The sequence below is a fragment of the Dermacentor albipictus genome, chromosome 3, assembly GCF_038994185.2.
Source record: "Dermacentor albipictus isolate Rhodes 1998 colony chromosome 3, USDA_Dalb.pri_finalv2, whole genome shotgun sequence".
NCBI classification, from domain to species: Eukaryota; Metazoa; Arthropoda; class Arachnida; order Ixodida; family Ixodidae; genus Dermacentor; species Dermacentor albipictus.
In genome coordinates, this window is record NC_091823.1 from 24,462,974 (window position 1) to 24,478,017 (window position 15,044).

General features: G+C 42.0%; 2 protein-coding genes across 8 annotated transcripts in view; both read left to right on the top strand.

The window, feature by feature from the left end:
• Positions 1–15,044, top strand: part of LOC135903923 (RWD domain-containing protein 2A) — a 481,045-nt gene that overhangs the window by 455,779 nt on the left and 10,222 nt on the right. The window lies entirely within an intron of this gene.
• Positions 1–15,044, top strand: part of cv-c (crossveinless c) — a 448,361-nt gene that overhangs the window by 414,258 nt on the left and 19,059 nt on the right. For all 7 annotated transcript variants that reach the window (XM_065434288.2, XM_065434291.2, XM_065434292.2 and 4 more), the window contains 6 exons: positions 2,317–2,555; positions 5,791–6,102; positions 8,185–8,315; positions 9,469–9,660; positions 11,066–11,179; positions 14,506–14,666. In XM_065434288.2, the coding sequence (XP_065290360.1) occupies positions 2,317–2,555; positions 5,791–6,102; positions 8,185–8,315; positions 9,469–9,660; positions 11,066–11,179; positions 14,506–14,666 (1,149 nt within the window). The remainder of the gene's footprint in view (positions 1–2,316; positions 2,556–5,790; positions 6,103–8,184; positions 8,316–9,468; positions 9,661–11,065; positions 11,180–14,505; positions 14,667–15,044) is intronic.

Consider the following 15,044-nt stretch of genomic DNA (forward strand, 5'->3'; position numbering starts at 1 on the left):
ATGCAAGTGTGCAGTGGATATTTGCAAAGAACGCCAGCTAGTTACTATTATGGTAAGTTGTGATACAATAATATGTGATAATGTTCGTCTTGTTTTGTTATTCTTGTTTGCCTTCTGTACAGCAGAAAAGGACAAGGTTTTTCTGCCTTTTATTCTTTCTTTTTACATGAAAAAATTGACAATTGTCGGTATGTCACGCCACGGCTACTTGTTTGTCTGCTAAATAAAACTGTCGCCTAAATTTTTTGTCTACTTCATGCAGTGGCCTAGTGCCACCACATGGTAGGTGGCTTGGGAACTGCCTGTGATTGCATGGTGTCTATGGTGTTTGTGCTGCTGCTGAGCATGAAATCGCAGCTTTGGTTTTCTGCTGTAGTGGCCATGTCCCGATGGAGGTGCAATGCAGAAAAACACTTGTACCAATCACTGGGTGCAAGAACACCATATGGTCAAATGTAATTTGAAGCACCCCTACTATGGCATCTCTCATAGACAGTGTTGTTTTTGAACATTGAACTCCATGAGTCAGTTGTAACTGGCTTGTGGTTTAGTATATATCCTTTTCTTCCACACAAGGCACCATATTATGTGCGCATACAAGGACATGTTATCTCAGTAGAATGGGGTCTGCTTCCAAAATATCTTAATATCTATGAAGTCTACTACCGTATTTACTCGCATAATGATAGCACTTGCGTAATGATCGCACCCCTGAATTTTGTCGGCAAAACTAGATTTTCTTTCTTTCCCATGTAATGATCGCACCCCAAACTTCTCGCAGCAATATGTCGTGTCTGGATTACTTAAAGAGGCAGACATTGCTAGCACGAGAAATCGAAGCACATATTCAAGTGATTAAAAACAATTCACTGATTAACTTCTCGATATGTTGTGTGCCAAGTCTAGCTAATGATGATCGCGTTTATTATTTGTCGAATGCTGTCAAATGCTACGTGAATGACTCTTGAAGACATACCAAGCGGTCTGCACGCACCAAACATTCTTAAGCAGATGACCCATTTCATTCCTTTCATCACTTTCTGCACTCCTATGAAAAAAAAAAAATCTACAACCAAACTTGCCTTGGCTATATTACTTGTAGGCATAATGGTTTTGGCCAACAACAACGACAAAAACGTGCCTTTCGATTGTTCTCGCGTGCACTCGGGGGCACGCAACAAATTGCGAGCGGCCACGATAGTGGCCATGTTTACACTGATACGTTAGAAGTGTACCCTAATCATACACCAGCGCTTGTAACACAGCTAAGATATTTGCCCACCGTTAGCGGAAACGTGCCGTATCAGGATAGTAGTGAAGACAAAAGCTGCAGTTTCCGCAGCACGCCCGCCATGTGTTTCTATGTTACTGGCAGCTAACCGCGCCCATTTCTGTTTCTGTCCCTTCAAAGTGGACATGGCTATGGTATATTAACGATATTACTCATTACTGATACGGAAGAAACTGTTTCAATGCGCGTAATGCACTCACAAGAGGAAAAAAAAATAGTGTTCAGTGCGTTTAGCTTGCTCTGCCGGCCGCCGTTTTTGTTTTGGTGTTCCGCACTATTACAGCGCAATCGTACAGCGGCAGCCGCCTGCTTGACCTGTTGTCATCCTGCAGCAAATGTGCGATGAAAAAAAAAAAATCCTTTTCGCGGGAAATTTAACCTGCGTAATGATCGCATCCCTGAATTTGCGTCAATTTTTTTGACAAAAAGGTGTGATCATTATGCGAGTAAATATGGTATGTCCTATGCTTTCTTCAAAGCAATGTCAAGCTTAAATTCTTTTTTTTTTTTACATTCCTTCCAGGCATCATCTTAATTTACAAGCCCTAACCTATTTACATCAATATCATCACCATTGCCTCACTTTGCATACCATGATCATATATTTTGTTGCCTTTATTTCCTTTTCCTGTCCCACTCTCCCTAAGGTCTTTCCATTCTTGCAAAGTTGTGTGGCACCTACAAATACACCTGCAAAATTCTCTGTATTTCATTAGAGGACTAGTTATGTAACAGTGTGAAAATAAGGAAGGGGCAACCATAGAGACAGAGACAACCATTATCTTTAGAAAGCTTTCTCCATCTCTGTATTATAGGTACATATGTATAAATGTTCGTTTTTGTTGCATTTAGTAGATACACATGTGTGTTCGTTCGTATGCTTAACTGCTGTGATGCTGCCCTCTGTATAAAATAGCCAATTTCCCCTTAAGCTGAGCTGAGTCTTCCTTGCAACTTTGTTGCTGAATGAAGTCAATTCAAGTAGAATTCAATCAGTCAACAATATGCTCTCCTTCACTGTGCAGTGGGAGTCCCTGCACCCAGGGTTCTGCCTGGCACTGCTTTTCATCCTCACCTGAGCAGCTGACATGCCTGACAGCTCTGCGCTACGAGCACTTGTCAGCATCCCAGCTGCTTGTACTCAAGAAGCTGGCACTTCTTCACTTGACAGCTCTCATGGAACGGTTCTCGCCACCCTATCGGTCAGGCTGGGGCTGGGCCGTCCCCAAGTTCATCAAGCGCATGCGTGCTCCTGACTACAAAGGTCAGTGCACACCAAAGTACAGTGTTATTGTTTCATTAAAATATAGAAGTGTTGGGTGATGCTGGTGCTCAAGGTACAAGCTACTCTTTTTCATTTGCAAAGAACACAGTGATAAAGAGATACATAACTATGCATAGCACAAGATGCCACCTAACACAATAAAGGCCATATATATATATATATATATATATATATATATATATATATATATATATATATATATATATATATATATATATATATATATGAATGCCACAGAAGTGCACATGGAATCAGATCATATGAATACATGCCTCCTTAAGGTCATGGAAAAGCACATGAAGTCAGATCCCATAAAAAACATTGTCAGGCTGCAGAAATGCACATGAAGTCAGCTTACAACAGACAATATACAGTATGATTACCATTTTCCAAGGATGTTGCTACAACGTAGTGTTGTTATGAGCACTTGATTAATCTACTCATGCTTAATTTGTCCACTTGACTTTCTCTTGATTGCCTCCTATGTTGCTACATTGGGTCTCACAATGTGTGGCAACATAGGAGGCAAACGAGTGGGCAAGAGTGAGTGCCAAAATACTGCTATGACCTGCTCCCACATGACCACCTTCCATGTCATGACGTTGCAACATAGTCGACCCCTCAGAAACCGAAGCTGGCTGTAGAAAAGCTATTAAATTATTGAGGGCACTCTGAGACTGGCCAATATTTTTTCTAGGATTTCAATGTCCAAGACCTTCACTTAACAAAAAAAATGAAGAGCTAGAAATATGATGTCAGTACTCCTATAAAGGTGGAAATTTCATGCTGAGATCTGGCATTTCATTGGGCTGCTCCATGGTTATCAAACGAGTTCGATTGCTCCGCCTCTACTGAAGGGTGCAGGTCAGTAAAAACCTAGTTATTTTTCACGGTGAACCCTCGACAGCTCCCTTAAGTCACTTGGACGACCAAAATGTCCAAACTGCATTGAATATCTGTCCCTAGAGCAGTGCCTATGGCAGCGCCCTCACATTCAACCCAAGCTGCAGTCAGCCCTCTCCACTATTCCCACTAACATCCAGCCACAGCCATGGATGAACTGGCTCACTCCACCACTCCATTCAAATAACATTCTCCTGCCGGCGCTTATCCAGCATATTAAAGACGTTTTGGGTGAGGACTGGTAGCTGATCGATCAGAGGTGAGCACCAAATGTTGCCTTAAAAATATGTATTTTCTCTCTCTCTCCCTTAAATTATCAATTATCAACACACACACATGTGCGTGCGCATGCATGCACGCACACACACACACATACACAATCATGCACTTTCGTAGCTTCCAGTGCCTGGTAAGCTGATGCCAATAGGTGCTTTGGAATTGGCCCTTAATTATCTGTGCCTCTGGTGTTCTAACTTCTCGCTTGTCTGTTTTCACGTTTCGCTTGTCTGACATCAAGTGGCAACAACACAGGATGCAAAAAGTGCGATTTTTGAGAATACGGTGCACAGTCCTGTTCCAACTTCGGGACACTACAATCTCAGCTGCCATGCAAAATTTACATTTACATATGACATTGGACTGTGCCCATTAATGCTTATCACTTCTTGACCTCATTTACTGCCATGCTACCAGCTAGCTAGCCAGCTAGCCATGGTGCAATGTCATCATCATCATCATCAGCCTGGCTATGCCCACTGCAGGGCAGCGGCCTCTCCCATACTTCTCCAACAACCCCGGTCATGTACTAATTGTGGCCATGTCGACCCTGCAAACTTCTTAATCTCAGCCGCCCACCTAACTTTCTGCCGCCCCCTGCTACGCTTCCCTTCCCTTGGAATCCAGTCCGTAACCCTTAATGACCATCTGTTATCTTCCCTCCTCATTACATGTCCTGCCCATGCCCATTTCTTTTTCTTGATTTCAACTAAGATGTCATTAACTCGCGTTTGTTCCCTCACCCAATCTGCTCTTTTCTTATCCCTTAGCGTTACACCCATCATTCTTCTTTCCATAGCTCGTTGCGTCGTCCTCAATTTGAGTAGAACCCTTTTCGTAAGCCTCCAGGTTTCTGCCCCGTACGTGAGTACTGGTAAGACACAGCTATTATACACTTTTCTCTTGAGGGATAATGGCAACCTGCTGTTCATGATCTGAGAATGCCTGCCAAACGCACCCCAGCCCATTCTTATTCTTCTGATTATTTCCGTCTCATGATCCGGATCCGCCGTCACTGCCTGTCCTAAGTAGATGTATTCCCTTACCACTTCCAATGCCTCGCTACCTATTGTAAATTGCTGTTCTCTTCCGAGACTGTTAAACATTGCTTTAGTTTTCTGCAGATTAATTTTTAGACCCACTCTTCTGCTTTGCCTCTCCAGGTCAGTGAGCATGCATTGCAATTGGTTCCCTAAGCTACTAAGCAAGGCAATATCATCAGCGAATTGCAAGTTACTAAGGTATTCTCCATTAACATTTATTCCCAATTCTTCCCAATCCAATGGTGCAATGTAGTCACTCGTAAATTTATTTTAGAGTGAAACTCTTAGGCAGCCGTTCCTGCAGTGAGCGTCTGCATTGTCCCTCATAACCAAGCGAATGAAGTGGGAGATGAAAGACTGCAATAGCGAAGAGAGCGCAACGAGGAAAGCGGAGGAGGAGGGTATGGCTAAAGCGTAGGAAGGAAAGTGTAATGCTGCACAAGACGGGCTTTGTGGCTTTGTGGACGATGGCTATAAGATGGTGCCAGAGTAGCACGCATCATCTGTATGGAAACAAAGCGCTGCATGAGCGGAGGTCTGTCTGCAGCGACTGCTGTGAACCACACCCATGCGTCACCCACGTGCTTCCTCTCGCAATCTCCTGGTTAGCAATGCAGTTGCACCGCATATCGCTCCCTTCAGATAGTCCGCACTAGCCATTATATAGTGCAATTAAAATGTATACAGTTGCGCTTAAATTTTGTATTGGGGAGTATCGTAATCGTTGGTAAATTTTGTAGCTCCTTTCAGTGCTACGTCTTATTTGTTTCCATTATTCCGAGGGAGCCATAGTGAAGGTCGAATTAGTATGGGTGTGTAGTGAAAGATGGACACTGCATACTGAGAAACTAACCCTAATTTGTTAGTGATTCCATCTCACTAAGCCGAAAAAACTGAAGTTGTTTCCAGGCTATAAAGAATTTCACCTTCACTTTTAAGCCCTTACTGTGAAAGTAATTTTTTGTTTTATGGCACTGTGTATATTCCTGCAGACAAGACAGTGTTTGGAGTGCCCCTTAGTGTGTCCCTTCAGCGGACGGGGCACACCCTGCCACCGTCTATCCAAGGGGCCATGGAGTTTTTGCGAAAGAGTGCGCCTGAGGCGACAGGCCTGTTCCGGAAGTCAGGGGTTCGCTCCCGCATCCAGAAACTGCGGTCACTGCACGAGTCTGCCACGGGGCCCATTTCATATGAGCAACACCAGGCATATGATGTGGCTGACCTGCTGAAGCAGTATTTCAGAGAGCTTCCAGACGGCCTGCTCACGAGCAAGCTGTCTGACACGTTTCTCTGCATCTTTCAACGTAAGTATCTGCCTCTCTTCCGCTGGTGCCAAGCAGTGGCACCTTGTCGCATTTCACTTGGTTTGGCCAGTAAAACAGGTTGCTGCTTACAACCTGTTGTGTGATTAAAGACTCGCACAATCTATTCGGATGAAAGAAATCATGATCAAAATGCAGGCAGTATTCTTTGAGTGCATGCATTGAGCATGTTGCATTTCATTAAAAACATCGCTACCTTATTTGTTAAATGCTGTGTTTCATTTGCAGAATCACTGCTTAATCACACAGTAACTGTCGTATAGCTACTGAAAAAGCTGCCTGCATTATATTTGCAAAACATGGTTGATCTTTTCAAAGGTTTTCAAATTGTGATCTTAAGAACTGAAAGCATATTTTTGCAGACGCTTGCTAAAAAATCTAGTTGAAGTGGGCTATGCAAGTTACTATCTCTCTCTCTTTCTTAATTTTTGCATAAATTTTTACACTGAAATTTTTGTTACGCTGATAGAGATAATTGCTAACAATTTCACAGCATAATCAGTCACCCCAGCTTCATAGGTTCGTGTGACTACCACAGCAAAAGTTGGCTGTTCTCATACTATACATAGAAAGACCCAGAGCCGCATCTCCTTACAATCCATTTCAGTTTCCATTCTTTTCTGTTTTTGTCAGTCCCTTGGATGTGGTCTGGGCACCACCCTGACACCAAATGACTTCAAAAGCACTGTGTCACAAGATGTTATGAGTCAACCTTTATCCGAATTGATTAGTACAGGCAGAAAGTTTGTGCTGTATGAGTTTTTAATAAGCATTACATTCAAAACGAGTATGTTTAATTAAGAATTTATTTACTCGAAGTGTTTTCTTGTGGTGCTCCGTTACAAAAATGGGCACTGATAGCAGTTAACATGCACCCCTATGGCAAAGTGCCGTGTTGGCCTGCACATTTGTGCTGTGGCAGTATTCGCTGTCATAAATTTATTCATATACAGGATGTTTCCGCTAACTTTAGCCAGAGTTTAAAAATATGCCGATGCACTCTAATACAATGCGACCAAATGCATGTTGCTCACTTTTGTATGTAATGTGTCGTGCCATTTCTGTATTTTGCTTAATTAGAGAATTAGTCAAGATTAATTAAACAACTTTTGAAGCAACAAAGCTAGGTAAAAAATTACAATTAGAAAGTTGTAGAGTGTTTTGCAAAACATCCGATTAGTGATTGCAGTGCTCCCAAACTGTCCACATACAAATGGACATAGCATCTAGCAGGGCGTGCTGCCTCTTAAAAGGTGACAGGGCAGTGACGAAGGCGTTGGCAGTGCAATTTATGCCAGTGATGTGCTTCCCTCATGGCGGTTCATGACAGCGATAAGCAGATGCAGCGCAGCACACCCGACTAAATGCTATGTTCGTTTGTGCGAGGAACGATTGCGAGCAGTGCAGTCACGACGTGCAAGCAGGCATGTCACATGGTTTTTTTCTTAATTTTCACAGGCATTTGCAGTAAGTTGAAAAACACTAATATTTCATAGATAGAAAGACAGAAACTGTTTAGTTGGATGTTTTTGAAACTGCTCTGCAACTTTCTAATTGGAATTTTATTCCTAGCTTTGTTGGTTCAGAAGTTGGTTAATTAATCTTGACTAATTATCGAATTATGCAAAATACAAAAGATAGCATGACGCACTACATACAAAAGTGAGCAACATGTATTTGGTCTTTAAACATATCTTTAAACTCTGGCTGAAGTTAGCTGAAACACCCTGTAAACATATATATGCGAACAACATTGTGATGTACGGTTATACTGGCTACATTACAGGCTGCACAGAAATTCAACTATTTTTTAGATACCATGGTCATAAGCTTTTGTCGTTGGCTGTACATGCATGGTGGAAACTCAGAAGACGATATTCGTCTTGAAAGTAATGTCTGTCCTAAATGTATCTTTCTCAATAGGTGCATTATTTTCTTCCCGTATCTTCTGTAGAACTCTGCTGTCAACAGATTTTGTAAGAGTAGCTGAAATGTCACTTTGCAGCTGTGATTAAAGTGCTGGTGTGACATCTTGGTTAAGTTGAAGTTTTGCAATCACTGCAGACATTCCAGAAGAACTGCGGCTGGACGCACTGCAGGCAGCAGTCCTCCTCATTCCAGATGAGAATCGAGAAGTCCTCGAAACGCTCCTTGTGTTCCTCGACGACGTGTGCAGGCACGCAAAAGAAAACCAGGTATTTTAAGCTTTTCTTTATTTTTAAGATAACATTGAGATGATGCGAAATTGGGGCCATGGGGCCTTCATTTCCCTAGCTCTATCTTGCCAAAGCCAGCACCGATGCCAGTCAACTCATGCTTCTAGAATAATCACTACTCATTATATGTTACAAGCAGTGTGTTTGTAAATTTGTGAGCTGACAATTGGGAAACTTTTTTGTGTATCTGAACAATTTTTGCGGATGATGAAAATAGTGGTAAAACCAATGATTGGACGACATCTTGTATGGTCGGGAAGTAGGTTCATATTAGAAAAAAGACGGCCAAAGTGCCGATGGAAAAGAAACATTAACTTCTCTGACAAAACATATTTGGTCAGCATTCTGTTTTTCCTGTTTATAAGAAGAATGAAAATAATAGTGTTGTGGCCTCTTGGCATTAAACTGACAGCATGAAAAGTGTTGGTGAGCTTTGCATTACTTGATAGGCTCATTGTAAATACAAGGAAGTTGCAGTAAACATCAAAATTCATTGATATACCCACCTAAATCTCAGAAGCAGAGCCTTTGGGACACAACCAGGAAGTAGCTGCAGTTCACTGGGCTGTCTGCACACACATTGTCATTTTTGGGCATGACTCTCAGAACATTGTACTGTATTATGATGGTTGTTACTTTTTGCTGGGCACAATTTTTCTTCACAATGGTCATTGTCCAGCACTTCCCTCGCTTTATCACCGTGCTCGTGAGAAAACGTGTTCAACATGTTATTGCACGCAGGCACATTTGCTTGCATGCGATCAGGTCAGTCTGTACTTTGACCATTGTCATGACTATTGGTACCGACAGACAAAAGCACCATCTACAGATCCCATCCCCTGGACTGTTCTGGACTATTCTCACAACACTGGGCTGGACTTGGAGCTTTGATGGCATCACTTTATTATGTGATCATTGGATCTATATGTACCCCTCTTGCTGTCCTCATCATAATCTTTCATCATTCTTTATAGTCGCCTTTCCTTCTCCGCCTGTGCACACAACCAGTCTAATGAACTGTATAGCTATAGCCAACCTGCTCCCTGCTTTCCCTACAACCAGTTATCTCCCTCCCACACCAAAATTTGATCCATCTCAGGCACATTTTTAAGGCCTTCACTCTCTTTCTCAGATGACCGTGGCCAACATCGCAGTGTGCATTGCACCGTCCCTTTTTCAACTGGCGGTGCCACGAAGCGCGAGTGCGAGTCCACGAAGGCGGGCAACCACGGTGGGCATTCCTGACCAGCGCGAACTCAACGAGAACAGGGCAGCGCATGAGTGCCTGGCACGGATGATTATCGACCACAGGCAGCTCTTTCAGGTGGGCCGTTTGTGCTGGCCATGCACCAGTGTTTACTATCAATCTTTCTTCAGCTTGGCTAGCCGAGCAGCCTAAGAAGCTGCTCGGCTAGAGTTTCAGCAAAGTTTGATGTTGACATATCTGCATTGCTTTCTGTTTCTGTATGCTTGTTTCATTTTTGATATTGTGTACTTAAGAACTGCGATGTATCATTCATTTTCTCTGGATGCGTAATGTTTACTGTTATTGCCAGGCAAATGTTAAACATGTTAGTTAAAGCCTTGTCCTTGTTGCTCTTATGGCTGTTTATAAGAGAACAGTGAGTTGATACAAGTTTAGTGATGGTACAGGTTTGCTATTGTCCTGTACACTTAAAGGGACCTTGCAACACATTTTGAGCATCCTAAACAACCTGTGCAGTCAGCAATGCTTTCATAAATGATGAGTCGGGTATTATTCTTGTATATGCAGCTTAGAGTGTAGACTTTTACTGAACAGACCCCCTGCTTTTTGCCACTACTTTCTGGAGGCGTCACTATATATTGTGCATGTTGTTACACACTTATAAACATGAAGGCCATCAGCTGGATTTCTTTGGATAACATGGCTAAGCAGTGCCTCCAGCAGAAACGAAAACAGAGAAATTGCACCACTGGCGAGGCAGTAGCTTCTGTGTAGTGGCAGAGAATGATATCACAATCTCAGAGGCATTGGCACTACCAAAGCAGTGAGTGGATAATGGTGGGCATTCTTTTGTATGAGCATTGTAGTACAGCTTTGAGTGCATCATAAACTGCAGAAAGAAAAAGGTAAGGCCATGAGGGTGAGGACAGCATTCTATTCCTGATAAATCTGCTTATACAAAGTGCAATTGAAAACTTTTTGTTGAATATTTGTGAGGAGATGCCATTTGAAGAAAGGTTCTGAATGACCCCTTTAGTTACTCTGGTTTCTCAGTGAGAAAGCATTTCTTTGTCCTTTTCTGCATTTCATGCTTGCCACGTCTCCTATGCACGATCTCATGTGTAACCTTAACGACAAACTTTACATATTGTAATTTCTTGGTTTTGTTAACATTTGATTGTGTGCGTTTAAGTGCCCGTTTCTTAGTTATCTTTTGTCTACTTGTAACTCTCCGTGGTCAGGACTACTATATATACAAACAAAACTTGCAACATTATTCCTAACTCTTGGAAGAACTTGCTCTTCAGCTATGTTGTTTTTGCTATTGAACTGGAGAATGGAAATTTTGTGACAATATTCCAAAAAATATAAGTTGTTTTTGGGCAATATAATACACACAACATGAAGAGACAAATAACAGTATTTTGAGGTGTTTACATGTGTGCTGTGTTTCAACCACTATGTCAAAATATTTAGTCGTAGCTTACATAGCTGCTTCAAGGAGAATGTCCACACATTTCAGATTTCTCTGGAAACGCTGCAACAGTGTCGTCTGGAGCAGTACGAACCAATGACCTTGGATGAGCTTGGAAGCCTCAAGTCATATCTCGAAGGATGCCTTCATGCCCTCATCACCGTAAGTAAAGATGTTTTTTCATGCGAGATGTTAGCTGGTGATGTTAGTTGTAACAGGAGCACTTGATGCATTAATTTGAAGGGACATAAAAGATGAAAATAAAGCTAGATTGGCACACAAGAGTTCTAGAATTGTGGATAACTGGTTTTTAAGTGGATACTTGGCTAAATAGAAAGAACAGAGAACTGAAATGTGGGGGCATTTTAATGTTGGAAGTCACACAATGGCTACTTGTGATATTGTAGATTTTCACCACATCACTTCAGCGCTAGTTGAATGTTTGTAAATATAAAAATACCAGCACTGCATTCAGAAGAAAGCACAGAATTAATATAGCATATTTTGGCGTCAGCAGCTTGTCATAGTGAGGCTGTTCACACCTCAAGGGTACGATAAATGGTAGCCCTGATATGCACCGATGGACACATGACAAACAAGTGTTAAATACCAATGTGTGTTGTCTCTGTTTCTGCCTATTTGTTTGTCTCTGTGCTACGATTTATCTTAATACTGAACCAGCCAGCCCAAACATTCAGAAATCTCAAGCCAGGGCCATGCCAGCCATACAATAAAGCTTTGTGGGTCCCTTGTTTGAGTCTCCTTGTGTTAGGTCCCCTCTGAATGGAAGGTTCAATGTACACAGACATAAAAAATAACCATGTCCACACAATGAACCTATAAATGAGAAATTCCAATTACAAGTACAATTTGCACTCAGGTTACATGGACACGTAGAAAGATAACTGCATGTATGCAGTGATTCTTTGAGGTTGAAAGCTATTGATACTTCTTAATCCATTTTACTACAGAATTGACTGTTACCACCAAGTAAACAAGCATATAGAAAAAGCGAGGCAAATTTAGCTCCAATATAAACATATGTGGAAATCGGGATGAATATGGAGGAGAGCTAGGACTATAATCATTTACTATATCCTATAATAATGTCACAGAATTTAGATGGTATCATGACACATATTGTAACCTATTGCACTCATTACAAAAAAAACATACAATCTCATACAACATGCTTGTCAACATGCCTGTTATGCTTCTGTTCTGGCACAGACATGGCACTATTAATTTGAGAGAGTGTGGATGCCTTATACTGACCTAGGCCATAAGACATGTTTTGCAAAGATGATTTTTACATGTAGGAGCCTATCACTGTTTATATGCATCACCATTGGTATTTTAGGCATACACTACACTAGCTATACCAGCTTTTACGTCTGTCTTTCTCTTTGCCTTGCATGCTGTGGCACGATGTGTCTGAATTTAGAGAAACATGCATGATCTGTGTAAGCCTGCTGAGATTTGCCTTCCCGAATTTCGTATATCGTTTAAACAAACCAGCATGTTTTTTAATGCAAAGAGCATTCTTTGCTTACTTTGGTCGTCTTGAGCCTATCTATCTAGCTTCTTACACCAGCCCAGCGACCCAAGTTTCCTACCTTCTTGGGCAGGTAGGTATGTACTCCTGGTTGAGATGCTGTCGTGCTTGTTCCATTGTCGTCATTCCAGCCTTGTGATCCTACTTGCATCATGCTGTCATTGTCACGCCATCTAACCTGACCCGGATGCCCACGTTGTCTAATAGCTTGGGCCAATAGGTATGGGCTCGTGGCCGTGATGTCATCATGGTTGTTGCAGCATCGTCATTCCAGCTTTGTCATCCGACACTCGTCATGCCGTTGTTGTCATGCCATCGTTGTCATACAGTCGTCATGCATTCATTGTCATGATACCATAGTGTTGCCACTGTGGTTGTTTAATCCTCGCCATTCCAGCTTTGTGGTCTGACTCTAATCATGCTGTTGTGGCTACTGTCGTCACGCTTTCTACGCTGACCCAGTGGTCCAGATAGATTGGGTCACTTGGTGTGTGCTTGGGGTTGTGATGCCTTTGTGGTCATTGCACCAGCGTGATTACAGCTTTGTCATTCGACTCTCGTCATGCCGTCACCATCATGCCATTGTCGTCACATAGTTGTCATGTCATTGTTGTCGTCATGCTGTCGTTATTGTCATCACTTCAGTAAGGTCATCCCATCATCATCACTCGATCAACAGCCTTTTTTTTCGTTATTCATGCCGTCACCATCATGCCATCATTTTCACAGAGTTGTCATGTCATCATTGTCATACTGTTGTTATTGTAATCACTTCAGTAAGGTCATCCCATCATCGTAACTCCATCAACGTCCTATTTTTCATTATTGTATTGTAATCATACTGTCATCATTCAATTGGGATTATGGCACCTTTGTGGTGCTGTCATAATCAGTAGCTATCATGCCTCCATTGTCAGACTGTCATCATGGTGCCATTGTGGTCATGCCATCATCATACCTTCAGCCATGTCATCCGACTCTCATCATGCCGTCGTCATCAAGCCATCATTGTCATACAGATTTCGTGGTGTGATCATATTCACACCCTTCTCATTATACACTCATCGTCATCCCATTGTCCTCATGCCGTTGTCTTGCCATCGTGTCATACAGTCATCGTTAGGCATTTGTCGTCTTGCCATTGCTGTCACGCTGTCCTTTCACCATCGTCATCACAACAGTATCATCATACCATTGTTGTCATGCTGTCGTGATGCCACCATCATTATGTTGTAATTATGCTGTGGTCGTTCAATCATAATATGCCATCATTGTGATGCCATCGTCATCATTGTGTTGTTGCCATACCATCATCGCCATGCCATCTTGGTCGTGCAATCATCATCATTATCGCTTCTTCATCCGGTTGTCATCATACAGTCGTCGTCACACTGTCGTTGTCATCTTATTGTCCTCATGTTGTCGTCATCACATTGTCTTTGTTACACCATCATCATAACTTAAGAATCAACATGCCATTGTCCTCATGCCATCGTCATTATATGCTTTTGTCATTCTATCTATATTATTCCTTCTTCCTCATTCCACCATCACTGTGTCGGCATAATACACTGGTTGTCATGCCACCATGCTCATGGGCGACCTTGGCAAGCGAGTGCCTTAACACAGTTCGACGATATCGGAGTATTTAGCATATAGCCGAACAAATGAAAATCTCAGAATTACCACTACACATGTTAAACAAAGGTAACTTCAGGAATATGGTCTGTCACTAAGTTGCTCGATTGCTATTAGCATTACCATCAGCATACATAGTGAAACGAGTTCTGCCATAATTTTCTTAACTATTCATTGATTTTGAATTTATTGAATTTCTGAAGTAGGTGCTACAACAATACCATCTTCTTGTATTGACTGCCACAAAAATTGCAACAATGTTACAAGGATTGAGGTTGTGCTCGCCTCTTTACAGGAGGCTCGGGAGAAGAGCAAAGGCTGGGCAAACGTGCAGCATGCTGATGTTGACTTGGCCTTCAAAAAGCCAGGGGACGGTCTTCCACTGCGGCTGTGGCGATGTGTTGTCGAGGTTGAAGCTCCCCCAGTTGAGCTTCTCACTAGGATTCTTCGCGAACGGTAAGTCTTGTAAGCCAAGCTAGTCGAATCCGAAGATTGAATTAAATGTGTTGCAGAGCTTCTAATAGTTTACAAAATGACCTGGCTGTCCAGACTGAAAAACCGAGCTTTCAAGCACTTAAGGAATCTGACTGAACAATTGAACACATTCCACTATATTTATCACAGTACATTAACCTTTACCTCCGGAATTATTCCTGAAGAACCGTTTTCAAATACCAATCTTTTCAGCACTAATACATGGAATTGGCACTATAAATAAACACAATAAACGCATTTAAAACAATATCTTTTAGTGGAGGTAAAAAAAGACAACAGAAAAGTAACATTTAAGTATAGGAAAAAGTTGGCTTTTCTGCACGATCAAGATGCCATTTT